Here is a 22,943-nt window from a genome sequence, read left to right as displayed (position 1 = left end):
TGTTTTATTGCACAACCTTTTGAGGCAATCACTGCAATCAAACCATTTCTGTAACTGTCAATGAGACTTCTGCACCTCTCAGCAGGTATTCTGGTCCACTCCTCATGAGCAGACTGCTCCAGTTGACTCAGGTTTGAAGGTTCCTTCTCCAGACGCCATGTTTCAGCTCCTTCCACAGATGTTCAATAGGATTTAGATCAGGGCTCATAGAAGGCCACTTCAGAATAGTCCAATGTTTTCCTCTTAGCCATTCTTGGCTGTTTTTAGCTGTGTGTTTTGAGTCATTATCCTGTTGCAAGACCCATGACCTGCGACTGAGACCAAACTTTCTGACACTGGGCAGCACATTTCTCTCTAGAATACCTTGATAGTCATGAGATTTCATTGTACCCTGCACAGATTCAAGACACCCTGTACCAGATGCAGCAAAGCAGCCCCAGAACATAACAGAACCTCCTCCATGTTCCACAGTAGGGACACTGTTCTTTTCTTGATATGCTTCATTTTTGCGTCTGTGAACATAGAGCTGATGTGCTTTGCCAAAAAGTTCCAGCTTTGTCTCGTCTGTCCATAGGATATTCTCCCAGAAGCTTTGTGGCTTGTCAACATGCAGTTTGGCAAATTCCAGTCTGGCTTTTTTATGATTTGTTTTCAACAATGGTGTCCTCCTTGGTCTTCTCCCATGAAGTCCACTTTGGCTCAAACAACGACGGATGGTGTGATCTGACACTGATGTACCTTGACCTTGGAGTTCACCTTTAATGTCTTTAGAGCAGACCTGGGCATCCTACGGCCCGCGGGCCACATCCTGCCCGCCGGATGGCCCTGACTGGCCCGTATGAGGTCACTGGAAAATATTAAAAGTCAATGCAAATATATATCATCACAATACATGCAAGCAATACGCCTGCACTGCTTTTATTTTGAAAGATCTGCTAAATTACCGTTCTTTCGCGCGCGACCTTACGTTTTTTTCGCCCGTGCTTTCCGTACTTAGCATAAAGTTTATGCGCTGAATGGTTTGTTTGTTAGCTTCAGCCCGGGAAGATGTCAGCTAACGGCAAAAAAGAAAGATTGATTCCCAGTGCAGAGTTTTTAACAAGGCATGGACTTCCAAGTATTTCTTCACTGAAGTCAGAGGTAAAGCTGTGTGTCTAGTTTGTGGCGAACAGATCGCGGTGCTCAAGGATTATAATCTGAATCGACATTACGAGAGCAAACATGCGGAGAAGTACAAACATTTACTGATGCAGAGCGGGGAGGATATCTGAAGGTTTGCTAGCTAAACTGCTAAAGCAGCAATGACTTTTTACCAAAGCTCACACATAAAGGACTCAGTAAGCCATTCTCTGATGGAGAGTTTGTCAAAGAATGTCTGGTGGACTCTGCAGCGTTTATATGCCCGGAGAAGAAAGGAGCGTTCGTTAATGTGCCCTTTTCCAGGCGAACCATAACGAGGCGGGTGGAGAGCAGCGCAGAAAGTCTGGAGCTTCAGCTGCACAACAAAAGTGGACGATTTTGACGTTTTCTCCTTGGCTCTGGACAAGAGCTGTGATGTCCGTGACACAGCCCAGTTACTCATCTTTGTACGTGGACTAACAAAAACCTTTGAGATGACGGAGGAGCTGGCAGCTGTGCAGCCAATGAAGGGAACCACGACGGTTCACTGAGGTAAATACATGCATGAACAAGCTGGGACTAAAATGGGAGAGTTTGGTTGGTGTTACAACTGATGGCTGTCCAAATTTGACAGGGAAAAATGTTGGACTTTTGAAACGGATGCAAGATAAAGTGACTGTAATAAACCCAGAACAGAAACTGATATTTTTGCATTGTATTATACATCAGGAGGTGCTGTGTAAGTCAGTGCTAAAAATCAACCACGTGACTGATGTTGTAACTAAAGTAGTTAACTTCATCAGGGCAAGAGCATTGAATTACAGACAGTTTGTTGTCTTTTTGGAGGAGATGATAGTGAACATGGTGACCTTGGTTACCAGACAGCTGTCAGATGGATCAGCCTGGACAAGGTGCTGAAACGAGTTTGGGATCTGAGAGCAGAGATTCAAGAGTTTTGTGAGAAGAAAGGCAGGGACATCAAGCTGCTTGGAGATGGTCTTATAGCTTTTACCTTTAACATGCTGGTCTATAATTTTCTTTCTAATCTCCTGAGACAACTCTCTCCTTGGCTTCCTCTGGTCCATGTTTAGTGTGGTACACACCATGTCACCAAACAGCACAGTGACTACTGTAACCCTATAAATAGGCCGACTGACTGATTACATGTTTATAGACACCTGTGATGCTAATTAGAGGACACACCTTGATGGAACATGTCTCTATGGTCACATTGTTTTCAGTCTTTTCTAGGGGTACCATCATTTTTGTCCAGGCCTTTTTCATGAGTTTATTTTTTAAAATAATTCTATTAAAACAGGATTCAAAAGCAATGTCTGATTTTCATTGGTTAATTTTCATAGAATTTTTATTTATTACTACTTTTGTCGGATTCAAATTATTTCTGTGACCATTGTGGGTTTTTCTTTCATTAACCGAGGGATACCAACAATTTTGTCTGTGTGTGTATATCTGTTCTTCTTATTATTATATATCTATGTTCTATGTGTAACAGATAAATTAATAATCTTCACTTATTTTAGCATCAGCTAGAAAGCAAAAACACACAAAAAAATGTTTTTTAATTAATTGTTAAAGCTCTAAAAAAAATCACTGAGAAGTCGGCATTCGGAGGCAGCAGGATTTATTGTCAACAAAAACCCAGGAGTAGTTCTTAGCAGTGATTAACACGCCAAGAAAAAGCAGAGATACTGAGATGTGTATCGTCTTTTATGCTGTGAGAGTTGGTCATTTTTCCACGCATATAGGACGTATGATAGGAGTGACAGTTTTGACACCATTATACTTTTCTAAATCTACTGGTCAAATCATGACGTCGGGTTATCATATTTCACCCATAGATCTTACTTGACAGACGACATTAGGTTATCATTAGCTCATCTTTTACAGAGAACATGCCCAGATATGTTCAGACTTTGCCCTATGAGAAGTTATACTGATGTAACCCTCCTGTTGTCCTCATTTATGGGCACCAAAAAATATTGTTTCCTTGTCTAAAAAAAGTCCAAAAATTCAGCAAAAAAAATCCCCAAATTTCTGAAAATTTGCAAAACCTTCAGGAAGAAAATTCCAATAATGCCTTAAAAGTTTCCCTTAAAAGTTTTATTTTAAGAAAAAAAAAAAGGGTTAGGGTTAAATATTTTCAAAAAAATGAGTAAAAATCTTCCAAAAAATTCTAAAAATATCTAAAGTGATTACATATATATCAGTAAAACTTTTAATATTTTCTTTAGGAAGCGAAATTTGCTGGATTTTGGTAGATTTTTTGGTGAATGTTCTTAAAAAACATTTTGAACATTTCCTTTTTCCACCCAAAAATGTTCACAGATTTCCCAAAAATGTTGAAAATGTGGACATCAGAGGTTTCACTGTGAAAATATATATATTTTTCCACATTTTTAAACTTTAAACCGGGTCAATTTTGACCCGCAGGACGACACGAGGGTTAAGTTTACACCATTGTGTTCTGAGTACTCCACATATCATTTTCTACCAAGCATGTATCTTCACACCAAAGTTACAGGTTATACCTCATGATCAAACATCAGTCATTCATCATTATGTATTTTATACATATGTTTTATATTAGTCTTAAGTCTAATAGCTTTTGCCATAATTATATCATCTTTTACCTTTAGCTCATCTTAATCAGAAAATATTACACTACACCATGACTCCCATGTTTTTCTATTACATTACTACATGCTGATGTAAAAAAGATAATCTGCAGTTTTTTTTTTTGTTTTTTTTTTAATCTCCTGCCTCTGATCTATTTGATGCATCTGGCCGGTGCGTCATCTGAATGTAAATCCACAGCGCCTATCATGCAGTATCTGTATCGATCTGTGTGTTAGCGGGAACTTACGGATGTCTGTGTGGTCTCAGTGGACAGCTGGTGCTGAACATCAGTTCATTCCACTGAGATTACACATCTGTATTAATCCCAGTCAGAGCCGCAGAGAATCTGGGAACGACTTTTATGATGATGCTGTTGAAGGCCTGAGAGTGTGAGTATTAAAGATCCATTCAATAAATATCCATTTTATCACACACGTTGTCGTTTTATGTGGCTGAAAGTGGCCCAGTAGATACCTAAACATTTTATTTGTAAGATGCCATGGTGACGAATGTGAATGGTTTAAATTTGTGTCGGTTGAAGAGGCGCCGTAGAGACATGAAGTTCCGCTTTCCTGCCAAGATTGGCGTGTTTTTTTTGTGAATTTGGTTCCAAATTCTGTGTATATTTTTTGGAATCCAAAAATCTTACACACTAATCCAGTGAGCTTTGTCTTAAGCCTGGGTTACAAGCATGGAGTTTAAAAAACATGGGGCATTTACTGATAGGAAATGTAAAGTGGAAACTGTAGCATCTGAGCTTTCTCTAATGTACATTTAGATGCAGAGAATTACTGTCTGCAGAATCATTTGTGTTCCTTACAACAGAGCTGAACTAAGATAATAATAATAATCACAAGTTATCCTTTCAAAAGAACTATTGTATGTATTTAGGTTTGACCACAATGTGACTGCGTTGCCCTGCAATAAGTAGTAATAACAGTCATTTTGAAGAGGAAAATTATGCTCCTGTGGCTGTGCATTGCAATATGATTTATTCTTAAATTGCCCTGTACAGTATCTATAAAAAGCATTCTCTTTTATTTCTATATAATATTGAATCCTGAATGATACTGACAAGAAGTTACGAAAAAAAAATCTTTCATTGTCGAAGTGAAAACAGATTTCTACAGAGTAATGTCAGTTAATTACAAATATCAAATATAGAACAAGTGATTGCATATGTATTCAGCCCCTTAAACTGACTCACCTAAGTCATCATTTGTGCAGCCAATTGGTGCTAGAAGTAACACAACTGGTGAAATAGAAATAATCTTTGTGTATTGAATGCGTCTCAGGTGATTGTAGTCTAATAACAGCTGTTCTTGAAGGGTCCAGTCACTGTTGAATCAATACTCCTGGTTATAACTATACCATGAAGACAAAATAACACTCCAAGCAACTCTGTGAAAAGGTTACTGAAATGCTTAAGTCATTTATGGATGCAAGAAACTTTCCAAGTCCCTGACTGTCTCCTGGAGTACAGTTAAATCCATTATTAGGAAATAGAAGGTTTATGACTAATGTGCAAATCTGCCCAAAGTAGGTGGTCCTTATAAACTGTTTGACTGTGAAGGGGGCCACCAAGACTCTATGACTTCCTCTGAAGGAGTTACAAGCTTCACAAAAACTGTCACCTGGTTTCCATTTAATATTTTGATTTAAATTGCATGGGTCAGTATTGCTGGACTTTTTGTAACATAGTTGACATCTTTGCTGTTTTCAGGCCTAAAATCAACATGGCCGCCTATAACCAAACACCACATGGCATTTTTACAGAAAGATTCTTCTAAATATTATATATACAATTGAGTAAAATTGAAAGTTATTTATAAAGATACTGTAATAAACCTGTTGACATGCCATAAATCCACACATGACTCACACACTACTTTATATTAAATAAGTCAGAAAGCCTTGGAGTCTGGCCAGTCTTTTCTTCAGGAGGAAATGACATCATGTGGAGCAGGTCATGTGATCTGGAATTAACTCACTTCCTTGAGAGGTGTTTTTGTAATGGGGAACTTAGTGGAAAGTGATTTCTGGGACACAGATACAATTTGTATTGTATTCTATTCTTAGCTAATTAGAAGGTGGTTGTTATTAAAATCGGACAGTTTTTTAGTTGACATTTTAGTGATATTCAGTCATTTTTTATTAAGTGATTTTTTTCCATAATAAATAATTCTGGAATCTGTAAAGACAGGATCATAATGAACATGAGAAACATTATTTTGTTTATTTTAATAAAAATGTATGCAAGATATATCCCATGGACTTCCAAAAGTCGCCCAATTATATATTGACATGCTTTGCTTTGTAGAAATCTGGTTTCACTTTGACATTAAAGAGTCTTTTCTTGTAAATTTTTGTCAATAACACCAAATTATTTCGACCACGATTCACTATTGAACAGCAATAAAAAAGGGAAATCTGTGAATGTTTTTCTTATATTAGGGATAAGGCCAGTATTATGAAAACACAGAAATGACCAAACTGAAGCAACATCTGTTTGGATTTCTCTCCGTGGATCGTAAACATCGTCGTGCGTTAATTGCTGGGTTACTGTATTGATTGTGAGGAGGCTATTTGGACGATCTGCTGCCATAAACACATGAGAGGGGGGTGCAGATAGATGGGTATCTCTGCCAAATTTAATTATCGACATGCTGATCAATTCTCCAGGCTGTGACGCACCAGTGCCAGATTTATGCGTCACTGATCGGACAGATGCTCAATTATTTCTGGCTGGCTGCACTTTGGCAGCTGATTTTTTTGTGTGTGTGTGTGTTTTGCCTCTGCTGCTTTGCCCGCCCCCACGTGTTCACGTTTTACCCGGAGAGGGAGGGAGGGAGGGAGGGAGGTGTCGCCGGTGTGCAGGAGGAGGTTTGCAGGCGGGATGCTGACCGAAAAGTGCACAGCTGCTCCGGTCAACGGCGCGTCGCACGGACAGCGATAATAAGCAGGATGAGGCGCAATCAGCTGTCGTACCGTAGCGGCAGCAGCGTCAACATGCAGGAGTCCGGGCGCATCCAGCGTGACCGTCTTCTGTCCTGACAGCCCGGCGGCTCGGTCTCCTGCTCCGTGACGAGACGAGTCCGCGCAACCGGCGGGGTCGCATCCGTCCTGCAGACCGGCTGGACCGTAAATCCATCCTGTTAGCTCGGGTTGATTGCTAGAATTAAAAAAAAATAAAATAAATAAGAGGAGACTGATGCTTTTGCCCTCTGAGAATTGGTGAGATCACCTTTGCGGTTCACCTTGGAATTAAAAAAAAAAAGACGCATAAAAGGTAAGACATGTTTTGAAAAACAGCAGCTCCTGCCGCTGTTTTTCGTCTGACTGTTCTTCTAATTACTGTGCTTTGTGATGTTTTCCAGCCTCTTACCTCTGCACATAATGGAGCTGTCATTCACACTTGCAGACTCATAGACTGAAATGTTAAAATTAATAAATAAATAAATAGAAAAAGGCCCACTTGTTCTGTGTTTTTTGGCTCTGAAAGTTTTCACTTTCAGTCCAAAGATCACTCACTGCTCTGTTTCTGCAGGTTGTGGTCACATGAATCTCTTAGTCAGAAAGAGATCCTCATTTGCATGTCATGAATTATTAAAAAAAAAGGTGTATAATTTCTATGTGGGAGGGCACATAACCAAAATGGAGGGAGGCCCCTGTCATCCTATCATGTCCCTCTTCCTTGTGACCTACAGTATCTGTTGACATTGTGGATGTGCTCCGTTATCTGCAGCTGTCAGTCCTCACCTCATGCGTCCTCTCTGGCTGAGCTCATGTGCGAAAGACCAAACAGTGAAGCAGCAAAGCTCTTCACAATGTCACCAAACAACCACCAACAATTCTCTCCTTTGCTTCGTAAAAAGGGTCAGGGGCTAATTAATGTTGCTAGGCGGCGAGGATGTAATCCGGGACGCAGGTCCAAAGTTAGTTCCTGGTGATAAAACCATCAGTGCCGTCCGGGGAGCGTGATGTGGACAGATACTCGATATAATGGGATGCATTCACTCATCTTCCAGGCACATCTTTGGTTCCTTCACCTGCTGAGCTCTCAGTGGTTGATGTCGAGGTCTTTGGCATCTTTATGTCCTCAACAATTGCTGTTGTCATGTTCAATATTGACCCTCGTGTTGTCTTTGGGTCAAAAATGACTCGACTGCTATGTTTAGTAGCATAGAAAATCCCCTAAATGACCTTTTTCCAACTTGAAATTCTAAATTTCCTAAAGTGAAATTCTTCTTATTGTTGTAGGTTTTGCACCTTGTGGGTGGGAGCAATGATTCAAAAGATATGAGAAGAATAGTATTTTGTAGTTGAGTTTTGTAGTTTTCCATTCCCTTAACCCTTTGATGTGCAACATGGGTCAAAAGTGGCCCAAATCCAATGGGAAATGGGTATCTCCTGACTCACACTGTGCATCAAAGTGTTAAAAAATGCATTTCAAGCTACTGGCTGCGTGTTTCTGGTACCTTCTTAGGATGTACAAGTACTATCTCTTGCTAAACAAACAAAGTTTACACCTATGCAGTACTGTTAGCAGCAATAAGAGTGATAATAAACCTCTACTTTAGTAAAGAAAACAGTTATATGTGTGATGTAATAAAAATAAAGTGTCCACTGACTAAATACAGTGTTTTTGCCCTCTTAAGAGCATAAAACCCAGACATTCACAAAGTGTGTCATGCGTGACAGGTTGGTTCTTCATGTAAAATAGATATTTGGTTAAAAATTCAATTAAGCTGCTTTATTTTAGAGGTTCAGTGGAGGTGGGTCATTTTTGTTGCTTGGGAGATGTTCAGACAACACGAGGGTTAAGAATAATGTTATCCTCGGGTGCCTAGATAGACCCATGATCAGGGGCTATAGTCCACCATGCAGTGGCCTGGGTTTGATTCCAGCTCATGGCCTGTTGCTGCAGGTCTTCTAATTACCTTCCTGTCTGTCTCTCTATTAGTAGCAGTCAAATAAAGCCAAAAAAGTATCTTTAAAAAAAAAAATGTTACCCTGACATGACATTCTGTATCTCTCTGCTCCTCGTGTCCGAACTTAAACAGGTAAAAAAGCTTTCAGTTCCTCTGCCCCCTCTGCTTGGAATGCCCTCCATATCTGAACTGAAATTGTCAGAATTTGTTTCACTGAAAGCCTTCCTTCTGCTCTGTCTTAAGATATCGGCAACGGAAATCCTTCGAACAGTGCCTGAGTTCTTAACCCTCCTGTTATCCTCATTTACGGGCAACAAAAAATATTGTTTCCTTGTCTGAAAAAAATCCAAAAATTCAGCAAAAAAATTCCCCAAGTTTCTGAAAATTTGCAAAACCTTCAGGAAGAAAATTCCAATAATTCCTTAAAAGTTTCCCTAAAAAAAAAAATCCTCCAAATTTGGCAAGAAAATTCTTGTAAATATTTTCAAAAAATGAGCAAAATTCTTCCAAAAAAATCCTAAAAATATCTAAAGTGATTACATATATATCAGTAAAACTTAATATTTTCTTTAAGAACATTCACAAAAAAATCTACCAAAATCCAGTGAAATTCGCAGGATTTTGGTTGATTTTTTTTGTGAATGTTCTTAAGAAACATTTTTAACATTTCTTTTTTTCCACCAAAAAATGTTCAAAGATTTCCCAAAAATGTTGAAAATGTGGACATCAGAAGTTTCACTGTGAAAATATTTTTTTTTCCTTATTTTCAGACTTTAAAACGGGTCAGTTTTGACCCGCAGGATGACATGAGGGTTAAATTGTTACTGTAAAAACTACTCCTGTATTTTATGTATCTAATGGCTTGTATTTAGTATTTTAATGTTTGTTGTTATTGTTATCTGTCTGTTTTTTTGTTTACTTTGATGTTTGCTGCTGCCTCTCTTAGCCAGGTCACCCTTGTGAAAGAGGTCTTGATCTCAAAGGGTCTTTTATCTGGTGAACTAAAGGTTAAATAAATAAATAAAAATCCTCACAATGTTGCAGGTTGATGGATCGCCAGCCGCAGAAACCGGTCAGTCCGGTGCAACCTGGACCCGGTGCGTTAAGCGGAGCCGGCCCAGGTTTAACTCCACAGCTCACGATCCAGGAACCTCCTCTGATCAGTCCTCCAGAGGTCCTCAAGAAACCGTCTGGAACGAGTCCCACGCCGACAGATCGAATGCAGTCAGGGGAGGCAAAGTCTGGGTCCGGTCCAGCAACCCTGGCGAGCATCAGTCGGCCGAGACCGACTGCTCTTGGAACTAAACCTTCTCCAAAGCCGACCAGGATCACCCTGGACCACTCGCTCTGGAAGGAAATAGATTTGATCCCCGTTAACATCCCAGGACCTCAGAGTGCCAACGTCCTGCCACATACTCCAACAGAGTTCACGTTGCCGGCTCACAGTCCTCAGAGCCCCCACAGCCCTCAGACCTACCTGAGCCCCATCCCACCCTCCAGCCTCAGCCCCAAGTCCAGCCTCAGTCCTCAGCAGAGGACGCCTTCACCCGGGGGCTCCACTCAGAGCCAGACTCAGTCGGACAAGACAGAGGGAGAAAACAACGACTTCAGGTGAGACAACCAGCAACACTTTCATCATAACAGTCCTGCAGTGCTTAGCCTGTGTCGTTTCCACCCACTGTTTAACTCTCCTGTTGTCCTGCGGGTCAAATTGACCTGTTTTAAAGTTTGAAAATGTGGAAAAAAAAATATTTTCACAGTGAAACTTCTGATGTCCACATTTTTAACATTTTTAGGAAATTTTTGAACATTTTTTGGTGGAAAAAAAGAAATGTTAAAAATGTTTCTTAAGAACATTCACAAAAAATCAACCAAAATCCAGCAAAATTCACTGGATAATTGGTTGATTTTTTTGTGAATGTTCTTAACGAAAAAATAAGTAATTTTACTGATAAATAATAATATGTAATCACTTTTGATATTTTTAGGATTTTTTGGAAGATTTTTCTAATTTTTTGAAAATATTTACAAGAATTTTCTTGCCAAATTTGGGGGATTTTTTTTTCAAATAAAACTTTTAAGGGAAATTTTAAAGGAAGTATTGGAATTTTCTTCCTGAAGGTTTTGCATATTTTCAGAAATTTGGGGAATTTTTTTGCCCAATTTTTGTATTTTTTCAGACAAGGAAACAATATTTTGCAGTGCCCTTAAATGAAGACGACAGACAGGAGGGTTAAATCTGTTGTGATGGATGCTGGTGCTCATCGTGTCTAAATACAGCTGCAGAAGTGTCCTGCAGTCAGCGGCTGGAAGGAAGCTGATGTGAGCCCAACTCATGTCACATGAATCACAGCGGCACTAAGAGCTTCATGAACCTGACAGAGTGACACAGGCACATTTTGTTGGCACATTTCCCAGAGGCATTTTGTTGGGTCCCGTGCTCATAAACAACGGCTGCTTGTAAAAACTCAGTTCAACTTGGTGGACGTGTGTTTATATGAAGAATAAAATGTGTGGAGAGGCGTTCAGATGGCATCAGCTCCTGTAGAGAGGCCTTTTTTTTTTTTTTTTTTTTTAAGATCACCACAAATCACATCTGAATACTTTACATTGAAAGCACGTGTTGATGTGAGTCGATTGCTTTACTTTCAGGCTTGTTTTGGTGTGATGTGGTGATTGATTTGTATGGAAAACGTACAATAACACACTGATGCTGTTTTCTTCTATATTGTATATCGATTTTTACATTCAAGGTTATCATATGGTCATTCAGTGATGGAATTATGAGATGAAATTAATTACTGACAACAAAGAATAAGACAGCAATAACATTTTTAAGAATAGTAATGTAAATTTGATCATTTATGACATTAAAACAGGCAAACATTCAGTGGCAGCTATCAGTACTCAGCAATAACATGCGTCTTTATTAGAACCTAAAATAGAAAACAAGACTAAATTAATCAAGGCTGTTTGATTTTTAAACTACCATAAACTATCTATCTATCTATCTATCTATCTATCTATCTATCTATCTATCTATCTATCTATCTATCTATCTATCTATCTATCTATCTATCTATCTATCTATCTATCTATCTATCTATCTATCTATCTGTCTGTCTATCTGTCTATCTATCTATCTATCAAAATATAAAGAGAGTAGAAGCTGAAATCAGCAGCAGATTACCTGATTAGTCCATGTAAAGACAATTGTTTTGATATTTGAATCATTTTTCACCTAAAAATGCCAAATATTTTCCCGTTTTTGTCTTTCAGATATCAGTTTGTGCTGCTTTTCTTCATCTTACGTGACGTCTCCTTCAGTTAATGGACATTTTTCGCAATTTACACTTTTACCGACAAGAAAACAAAGTGAGACACTTAATAGATTCATAGATAATTAAGCTGACAGTAATCCAAAATGTTGTCTCTGCAGTAAAACAGCGTGTCGAGTAGTTCAGTTTTAAAGCTCCATCACTTCTTTCCCTCTCGGCTCACCCACGTGCACATGCACGCTCAATACTTAGTCATCGTGGAGGTACACGGAGGTGCTTAATTGTGCTTATCTTTTTTTCTATATACAGAAACCCTGATGAAAGCTGTTTCCCCTGAGGATTACAGCGTGGATTATGTCCTCTTTCACCCTCCACTGTATGGTACTTAAATCTAATGCAGCGTCTCCTCTGTTTCTGCCCTCTGGAAGGGTCCACATCGTCACATGGAACGTGGGATCAGCTGTACCGCCGGATGACATCACTTCTCTGTTTGGACCAAATGTTTCAGATGGGAACATCGACATGTTTATCATCGGGTAAGCAAGTATTTGTGCTCGGCTCAGCGGTGCCAGAGAGACAGCCGCCAGCACCCACTCAGTCATCTGTGTTGGTTTTGATTTGTTACCTCCTGTTACCCATCACTTTCCTTTCATTTTTTTTAGTTAATGATATTTCTCTACTTTCATCTAGACTCCAAGAAGTCAACTCCATGATAAACAAGAGGCTGAAGGATGCTCTTTTTTCAGACCAGTGGAGCGAGCTCTTCATGGACACGCTCAGTCCGTTTGGTTATGTTTTGGTCAGTAAGGGGTTAAATCTGTCGTCCTTCACTTCCTTTTCGTTGCCCTTTTTGTAAATGTTAGTGATTCATGATCTTGTTCGTGTGTTTAGGTGGCGTCCCAGAGAATGCAGGGAGTGCTGCTGCTGGTTTTCTCTAAATTCTGCCACCTTCCATTCCTCCGAGGTGTGCAGACAGAGAGCACTCGCACAGGACTGGGAGGATACTGGGTACGTGCTGCGCATCAAAGCGGCTGATTTATGATGAGGCAGGAGCGTGTCGGTGGGGTTTAATGGGACGTGCTGGTCAGAGGTAGCGTGTGCAGGTGCATGTGTGTCGCTGTGTGACCTTCCCGTGCGTGTTGATGTCAGCATCACCCTGGCTGCTGCTGGTGCAGTCTCCTTCTCTTTGAGGTCAGTGCAGCAGCAGAGCTGTCTGGCTTTCTGCTTCTGTGACTCAGTGTCAAAAAAACAAGAAAAAAAAACATCACAAACAGAAACTGGTGGAAACAACCAACAAGCCTGTTATTGACTATGGAGATGTGTTGTATATGAAGGCTTCTGCTAATTGTCTTAGCATGTTGGATAGTGTGAACCATGAGGCACTGAGGTTCATTATCAGATGTGGTCCCCTTACTCACCACTGTGTGCTTTATTCTAAAGTTTACTACACGTCTTTAAGTCCCCGACATCTCAGTCATTGGTGTTTATTTACAGAACCATTGTGGGTGCTGTTCCTTCCTATTTGTCTTGTCTTTCAACAAGGAAACATGGAAGTCACAATCTCCGATCTATGGATACTCTGCAGTTTGTCGTCCCCAAATCTGAACTGGGCAAGAAAGCATTTAGGTTTTCTGCATCTAATGCTTGGAATAAACTACAGTCTCAACTTCAACTTCAAGCCCTTGTTACACTGGATGAGTTCAAAGTTCTGGTGAAATCATTACAGTTTTGTCTGTGTGCAAGTTAGAATGTTGTTAACCCTGTAAAACCCACTGAAAAAAAAAAAAAAAAAAAAAAAAAAAAAAAAAATATATATATATATATATATATATATATATATATATATATATATATAAAAAATATAACTATATATATATATATATATATATATATATATATAGTCAATTTTTGGTGAGATTTTTATATATATATGTGTGTATATGTGTGTGTATACGTACATACGTATATATATTTTGGTTTATTTTTTTGCTCATTGTTGCTCATTATTTAATATTTGGTATATATGTATATAATTTTTTTGTTTATTTTTTCTTGCTAATTTTTTTCTACATATTTTTTGTTTAGGCCAATTTTATTTTTTCTTGCAAATTTTTTTTCTATATTTGGGTTTTACATATATATATATATATATATATATATATATATATATATATATATATTAAAAAAAATTTTTGTTAATGTTCTTTCTATATCTGGGTCTTACAGGGTTAATTTTATCTGTTGTGTACTGTTTTGTTTCTTTTTTTAATGTGACTATGCTGCTGCCCTCTTGGCCAGGTTATTATAAAGACTCAGTGCGTTGGGTTTGTCACGGCATCCTCTCTTTGCCCTTCTCTGTCACTCTAAGGGGAATAAAGGGGGCGTCAGCGCCAGGATGACAGTGTTTGGACACCCGGTGTGCTTCCTCAACTGTCACCTGCCGGCTCACATGAGGAACCTGGAGCAGCGGATGGAGGACTTTGAAAGCATCCTTCAGCAGCAGCAGTTTGAGGGAGGGACGGCGACCGGCGTACTGGACCATGAGTGGGTGACGTTATTTTATGTATCAGTCTGACTGAGCCAAATGAGGTTTGCAGCCATAAAAGAAAGAGAGTTGCCATAATTAAGTCAGTCAGTCAAACGTACACACATTAATTTATCAGCCCAAAATAATGAACAAATGACTATTTGTAAAAATACAGATTTTTTAAATGGAAAGTTATTACAGTTTTCACCATTTTTTTAACTTTAATTTTTATTTTACAGTCGATATGTATTTTTTTCTTTTTACTAATTATTATTGGTAATTTCATAAATTAAGGCAAATCTGTAATATAACTGCTAAAACCAATTATGTACCATTTTTCAGTCCTTAATATACACAATTTTTCGTTCAAGTAATGACAAATATGCACAAATAATGACGTTTAGCTAATTTAAATACAGTAATTAGTGTAATTTGATGTCAAACATTGTAAAAAAAACAAATTAACATTTTTTTAAAAATACTGATTTTGAATGTGGACGTTATTTACAGTTTTTGTCCAATTTTGTATTGTTAACATGACTAATATTTCTAGATATTATCTGTAATTCAACAAAACAGGGAACATCTGCAGAATAACAGTAAAACTCAAAAGCTTTACCGTTTGATCGTTAACGTCTCTTGAGTTTATTTCTCCAATAATGTTGGATCTTTCTCAGGATATTGCTGTAAACAGTTATATGACAAACAAAAATAGCACAATGTTCAGCTGGGATAAATGAACCCTCTGAAGCTGCTCCCATCACATTTTTACTCACTGTGGACACATTTTTCACTGCAATATAAGGTCCTGCTCCTCTGTGAAAACCACAGCTTCAAGTAGAAAGAGCTCAAAAATATTTTTATTGCAGAACAGTAAAAGTTAAAAATACATAAATCCTAAAAAGTACTCACTGGTATTACCAATACTTGGAAAAATGTTGATTCTGCATGTGAAAAATAGTTTACTACTTACATTTTTAATTTGTTTCTGTAATCTGCCTTCTATAAACACAGCCTGCAGTTCAACCCAGTTCAGGTGAAAAGTTCCTGCAGATTTTTTTGTCTTTTACAGAATTTCATTAGTGGTTTATTTTTGTTTTTTAAAAAAATAAAAAATAGGTGCAGAAGAAAGTAGTTTTTGATAACATATCATGATTATAAGCTTAAATTTGGATATATTTTCAGATAGACCTTCACATCATAAAGGAGCAGTTCAAGGACCACTGAAAAGTTGAAAATCTGATCTTTTTTTGTGTTTTTATGGTTTCTGGCTCTGATAAATGGTGTAATTTCATAGCATGCCTTTCAAGACCAATTTGGTGTTTTTTGGAGCTCAGAGGGTTAATTTTTTATCCGTTTCCTTTGTGTCTCTGCTCACTTCCTCCTGTAAATGACAGGCCTGTTTGTTCTCTCCCCAGCGTTGTGTTTTGGTTTGGGGATTTAAATTTCCGTATTGAAGACTACGACATCCACGTGGTGAAATGTGCCATAGACAGCAACAAGCTGCCTCTGCTGTGGGAGCGAGACCAGGTGAGCGTTTATTTTCACAACATTCACACACTCCCAGAGACAGATGGAGGTTTTTGGAGGACTTTAGGCCACCTGTTTGCCTGCTGATCACCAACCACCAGAGGGAGCTGCAGCACAAACTGAACAAACATCACCTTCTGTCACACTGAATGGAACTCATCCAGGCCTGTTGTTCTGTTTTGTTTTCCGATTTGTTTGACGACTTCACAGCTCAACATGGCTAAAAACACAGAATCCATCCTGGAAGGCTTCATGGAGGGGCCGCTCAACTTCCCACCGACATATAAGTTTGATGTTGGCACTCATACGTACGACACCAGGTTCGTTTCTTCACAAACTTCCATCCATCCATTATCTATACACTGCTTAATCCTCATTAGGGTCATGGGGGGCTGGAGTCTATCCCAGCTGATTTAGGGTGAAGGCAGGAATCACCCTGGACAGATCACCAGTCTATCACATGGCTACATATACAGACAAACAATCACACTCACATTCCCACCTACAGACAATTTAGAATCACCAATTAACCTCAGCATGTTTTTGGACTGTGGGAGGAAGCCGGAGAAAACCCACTCATGCACAGGGAGAACATGCAAACTACACGCAAGAAAGATCTCAGGCCGGGACAAGAAGCGCCCGTCACAAACTTCTACAATTCTACTATTTCATTTGGCAGGCGCTTTTATCCAAAGCGATGTACATCTGAGAGAGGATAGAACACAAGCAAGGATCTAGTCAGGAGAAAACAACCTGGATAAAAACCATAAAACAAGTTCAAATGTGATAACAGGACTGTGGTGTCTACAGGCAGTGCGGGAGGTAATAGGATTTTTTATTTTGCAGTCTGTCAAGTGCAAAGATGTTCAGTGAAGAGCAGATTTTTAGTCTTTTCCTTAATGCTGAAAGAAACTCTGCAGATCTAATAAAGTTTGGCAACTCGTTCCACCACCGTTGAACCACAGAAGAGAAGAGTCTAGCTATGGACCGGCCCTGTTGTAGTGGTTGGATCAAGCACCTTTAGTTGGCCGAGCGTAGTGAGTTCAGTTAGGAGGGAGCTGTTTTCAGTGTAGTTTTGAATGCAAGTGTTAGAGTTTTGAATTTTATACAGGCAGCAACTGGAAGCCAGTGAAACGGTCTGAACAGTGGGGTGACGTGATGTTTTTGACTGATTGGAAACCAGATGTGCTGCTGCATTCTGGATCATCTGCAGAGGTTTGGCAGGTTTGTGCATGTGGGGAGACGTGGCAGTAAGGAGTTATAGTAGTCAATCTGTGATATTACGAGAGCCTGTACCAGGAGTTTAGCTGCATGTTCAGACAGGAAGGCTCTGATCTTCCTGATGTACAGGGCAAATCGACACGACCGAGCAACGGAGGCCACATGAGCCTTGAAGGTTCATTGGTCATCCATCATGACACCCAAGTTTTTGGCAGACTTTGTGGGTTTCAGTTGGACTGACTCAGGCTGGATGCTGATTTCTTGTTGCATAAAGGGACTGGCTAGGAGGACAAGGAGCTCAGTCTTGGAGAGGGTTAAGTTGAAAGTGGATTTTTTTTCCTGAGATATCTGCAAGACATGATGAGATCCGGGCAGAGACCGTGTGGTCGTCTGGGGGAATGACAGAGAGACTTATAGATTTTATTCCTTTACATATGCAACTGGTGCTCTCAAAGTCTGTTTCTGTTTCTTTTCTGTCAGTGCTAAGAAGAGGAAACCTGCCTGGACAGATCGCATCCTCTGGCGCCTTCGTCGCACCGGTTCCCCAGTTCCTACCCACAATGCAGCGCTGCAGCGGGGTCTGACCTCCTGGTTGGGGGGCGCAACTAAAGTGACGCAACACGTGTACCGAAGCCACATGGGCTTCACCATCAGCGACCACAAACCTGTTTCTGCTCTGTTTTCACTGCATGTAAGATGATATGTGATACTTAACCTCAAATACACGCTAATAAATGTCTTTTTTTTTATTGTTATGCTGTTTTAACTGTATATGTCTTTGTTCTAGTTCCCATTCAAGGTGGAAATGCCTCTGGTGGAGCTGCAGGTAAATAAGGAGTGGAGCAAACTCTCAGACGCTACAGTCAGATTCACCGTCGCAGCAACTTATCAGCGCAGCTCGTGGGACTGGGTCGCAATATACAAGGTACATTCTGAAGCATTTCTTCAGATAAACTTAGACAACTTTGTAAAAAAGTAAAAAGCTTAAGATGACAAACATCCTACTTGCTAATCTATAACTTCACATCCAATAAAATACAAACGCCTGTAAAAATCTGATGAAATAATAGAAATGGTAAAAGTCATAAATGTATGAACTGTCCAGGTACACATTTTCAAATCAGATAAAGCTGCTTTAACTGATCGACTGCAAAATAGCACCTTTAAAAACATTTGATTCCATGGATCAATATATAATTGAGGGACTTTTGAAGTCCATGGGATATACCCTTTTATTAAAAGTTAAAAAAAAATCATTTTTTTTATGTTCATTATGATCATGTCTTTACAAAATTCCAGAATTATTTATTATGGAAACAATCACATTAATAAAAATGACTGGATATCACTAAAATGTCAACTAAATAACCATCCCAATTTAATAACAACCACCTTCTAATTAGCTAGACAATAGTAAAATGAGCTTATTCAAAAATAGTTTTGATTGTGTTCTTTTTATTAAGTTGAGATAATCATGACAGATATTTCTTTTTTGGTAATATATCAAATTTTATATGGAAAATAATAAATTGTATCTTTGTCCAAGAAATCATTTTCAACTAAGTTCCCCATTACAAAAACACCTCTCCAGGAAGTGTGTTAATTCCAGATCACATGACCTGCTCCACATGATGTCATTTCCTCCTGAAGAAAAGACTGGCCAGACTCCAAGGCTTTCTGAGTTATTTAATATAAAGTAGTATGTGAGTCAAGCGTGGATTTATGGCAAGTCAACAGGTTTACTATAATATCTTTATTAATAACTTTCAATTTCAGTTTAGCTCAATTGTATATATAATATTTAGAAGAATCTTTCTGTAAAAATGCCATGTGGTGTTTGGTTATAGGCGGTCATGCTGATTTTAGGCCTGAAAACAGCAAAAATGTCAACTATGATACAAAAAGTCCCGCAATTATATATTGACCTCCATTTTTGTTGTCAGACTTTTATTTGTGTAGCAGAAACAGAAATTTGTCGTTTTAACAGCCAACTAGAGTGCTTGACGCAAGAAGGGTTGATTGATTTTAATTTTTTTTTAGAGAAAACATGATGAAAGAGCAGAGTGTCAAGACGTGGAATTATTATTAGCACTATTTGTTTGTGTGCAGGTTGGATTCAGACATCACAAAGATTACCAGGCGTATGTGTGGGCCAAAGGAGAGCATGCGACACAGGTGGGTCATGTATTCACGTTTACAAATACATGCGGAGCTGCAGCTGAGTTAATTTTATTGTTTTCATCTCTGCAGGTGACGTTCTCAGAGGAGGATTTGCCAAGAGATGACTGTGAATACATGCTGGGTTACTACAGTAATAACATGAACAGCATCGTTGGATTGTCGTCACCGATTCAGGTAACACAATTCAGAAAGCAAAAAGTAGCAACTGTAATCCTATTTGTGATTGATTCATGAATTGATATTCACATATATACTGTATAGATGTATATATGTATGCAGGATGTGATTACGATTAAGTATACAGTGTATTAAAGTCTCATTTTAAAAGATTTTAAGAGCTAAATTTATCTGATTCCAGCTCCTAAAACGTGAATATTTTCTGGACAGTGGTGGAATGTAACTAACTACATTTACTCAAGCACTGCACTTAGGAACACATTTGAGGTACTTTTACTTTACTTTCACTTTAACTGCGTCTCAGAGGGAAATATTGTACTTTTTACGTCTCTGCGCTTAACCAAAAGCTGTAGTTACTTTAAAAATTGTTTTTTTTTTGCACACAAAATATATAAAGGGCTTATAAAAATATGTTGTTTTGTACAGCTAAAGTAGAGCTAAAATAATGAGTCCATTAATCACTTAATTGGCAGCTACTTTAGTAATCCTTTAGGAAACTTTTCATGGCATTGTTTTTATGATTTAGAGATTCAATCAGTGGAGAAAATAATCAGTCAGTTACTCCTTAATGAAAACAATGATTAGTTGCAGAATAGTTCAAAATGAGCTTAATCACAAGCAGTAAAATCCTGTTTTTACATGAATGCATTATTAATAATAGTCAAATGATATAATATATGATAGTATATCATTCACAGGGGACATTTTTCTGCATTTAATTTAACATTTTTGTTGCTATTCTTTACTTATTAAGTAAATAATGTGAATATTTCTTCCACCACTGTTTCTGGAGCTGTTTGTTTTCCATGAGAATAAACTGCTGTGTGGAAAATATCCAACATATGAGAGAAAATAATGATTATTTGGTAATAAAAAAGAAGTCCCTGTTTCTAGTTACTATGCAGATTCAGGTTATAAACACAAAACGTTGATTAATTTGCAAAATATGATAAACTGTCTAAACCTTGACTAGTTCCTACTTTAACCCTCGTGTCGTCCTGCGGGTCAGAACTGACCCGTTTTAAAGTTTGAAAATGTAGAAAAAAAATATTTTCACAGTGAAACTTCTGATGTCCACATTTTCAACATTTTTGGGAAATTTTTGAACATTTTTTTGGAAAAAAAGAAATGTTGAAAATGTTTCTTTAAGAACATTCACAAAAAAATCAACCATAATCCTGGATTTTGGTAGATTTTTTTGTGAATGTTCTTAAAGAAAATATTAGAAGTTTTACTGATATATGTGTAATCACTTTAGATATTTTTAGGATTTTTTTGGAAGATTTTTTAATCAGTTTTTGAAAATATTTATAAGAATTTTCTTGCCAAATTTTTTTTTTTTTTTTTTTTTAAAGTAAAACTTTTAAGGGAAACTTTTAAGGAATTATTGGAATTTTCTTCCTAAAAGTTTTGCAAATTTACAGAAATTTGGAGAATTTTTTTGCTGAATTTTGGGATTTTTTTCAGACAAGGAAAGAATATTTTTTGGTGTCTGTAAATGAGGACAACAGGAGGGTTAAGATGCTACATTAAAATGTATGTATCTGCAACAATAATAATAATAAGTAAATAAATAATAAATGGTGAGGCTAGAGGCAGTGTAATTAGAAATAAATACAATTATTGTACAAGTTTGAAAGAAAGTGATTGCACAAGAATAATTTTATAATCATGATCATAGATTTCCTTGATGTTTCTTTTTGTTAAGTAGCTTTAGAATGCAGGAGTCGTGCTGTGACTCCTTTTATTTGCCCTGTAGTTGACTTTAATCTCCTCCTCGTCCTCCACAGATCAGGATGCCCGTCCACAGCCCCACCGTGTGTCGCTCTGAGAGCTCCGACGTCAGCTCCGAAGACGACAGCACTCTGGTCCTGCTGGCTCCAAACTCCCGCAGCCCGAGTCCCAAAACCGGCAAACACCACCACCGCCACCGTCGCAGCCGCAGCCCCGCTGTTCCCTCTCTGTCGTCCAACCCCCTCCCCTCCCTGCAGGGACTCAGCCTCTGTCCTCGCTCCAAAGACGGCCAGACGAGAAGCCGCTCGCCCTGCTCTGCCTCTAAGAAGGAGCGCCTGGTCTCCCCCGACACCGTGCCGTCTCCCACCATCAGCCCCCTCACCCCCCGCAGCCCCGTGTCTCCGGGCGGCGGCGTCACGGCACCGGAGGCCCTGATCGCCGCCATCCTAGGTGAACCCAGACCAGCTCAGGTTAGCCCCACAGGGGTGAAACACATAAGGAAGGCAGGGGAAACGGACGCTGCAAAGAACGTGAAGATCAAGAGTTAAACTGAGATGCAGGACGAGGAGGACGAGGGCGATATCCATGTGTTCTGGGTCTGATCCGACCTCCACGCTGTCACTGTGCTCGTAGAAGCAGCACATTTAATGACTCCTAACGTAGTTTGCAAACATTCCACATTGTAGCCCTGCAGCTCCCTGTTTCTCAGTCATCTCATACACTACTGTATGTGTATCTCAGAGTCAAAAATGTGTCCAGACTCTCAATGACAAGTGCTTTTATAGACTCATAAGCTATATCATACATAAACAAAGCATAATGAATGTGAAACCAAAGTGATGGATGCGGCCAGTTATTATTGACAGCAATATGGATCCATGTAAGCAGTCTGATATCACATAAGGACCCTGGACCACAAGCATCGATGGTATCATTGTTCACAACAGAGAGTGTGTGTGTATGTGTGTGTGTGTGTGTGTGTGTGTGTGTGTGTCTTTTTGTGTAGGCCTATGTGTTAAAACATTAATTATACGTGTGAAATTTCCAACCCAATGGTGGTTTTCACTCTATAGGTCTTGGTCTGTATTCATAAAAGAAGTCTAATGTGTCCAAGAGTGGAGATTTTAGAGCATTTTATCACCTCAAGTCAATCTGAAATTTACACGTGACTGTGAAATTGAACTGTAATCCCAGACCAGTGCTCTTATTCTTAGCTGCTTTGTGAATACAGCCCCTGTTCTATGGAGCTCAGTGAATGGACGTTTAGGCTAATGTGGTCGTTTTGCTTCAAGGAAAACAGTGCTGTTTAACTGTGTGAGTGTGCAAATAAAACAACAACAAATGGGAAACTAAACTAATGTGCTGTTTACTGGACAAACAATACTTCAAACATTGAAGAAGAAGTGCATATTTGTTATACGTGTGCATATATGTCGTGACATTTCACACAGAAGCAGTGAAGTCTTGCATACCCACTTTACCAACAGTAACTCGTGACTTTACTTGGACTTGACACTTCTGAATTAGAAAACTTAGAATGACTTTTGTGAGGTGTTCAGGGGTTTTATGGTTTTGGCATGTAAACTGTGTCATTCAATGCTAAAATGT

The 22,943-nt window shown here is 38.8% G+C and overlaps 1 protein-coding gene across 2 annotated transcripts; it reads left to right on the top strand.

The window, feature by feature from the left end:
- The first annotated feature begins 108 nt into the window (after positions 1-108).
- On the top strand, positions 109-22,689 carry LOC111570731 (inositol polyphosphate 5-phosphatase K). Of its 2 annotated transcripts, none has more exons than XM_055019345.1 (13): positions 109-4,145; positions 9,732-10,298; positions 12,394-12,501; positions 12,656-12,764; positions 12,857-12,973; positions 14,334-14,509; positions 15,911-16,022; positions 16,233-16,342; positions 17,724-17,934; positions 18,031-18,168; positions 19,353-19,418; positions 19,494-19,598; positions 21,392-22,689. In XM_055019345.1, the coding sequence occupies exons 1-13, from the start codon at positions 4,006-4,008 to the stop codon at positions 21,881-21,883; spliced, it is 2,451 nt and encodes an 816-aa protein (XP_054875320.1). In that variant the 5' UTR covers positions 109-4,005; the 3' UTR covers positions 21,884-22,689. The 2 variants fall into 2 exon arrangements, with proteins under 2 accessions (XP_054875320.1, XP_023129416.2); XM_023273648.3 differs by lacking the exon at positions 109-4,145 and adding an exon at positions 6,624-7,045.
- The last annotated feature ends 254 nt before the right edge of the window (positions 22,690-22,943 follow it).

The sequence above is a fragment of the Amphiprion ocellaris genome, chromosome 17 (assembly GCF_022539595.1).
Source record: "Amphiprion ocellaris isolate individual 3 ecotype Okinawa chromosome 17, ASM2253959v1, whole genome shotgun sequence".
Classification (NCBI taxonomy): domain Eukaryota; kingdom Metazoa; phylum Chordata; class Actinopteri; family Pomacentridae; genus Amphiprion; species Amphiprion ocellaris.
This window is presented reverse-complemented; position numbering and strand designations above follow the sequence as displayed.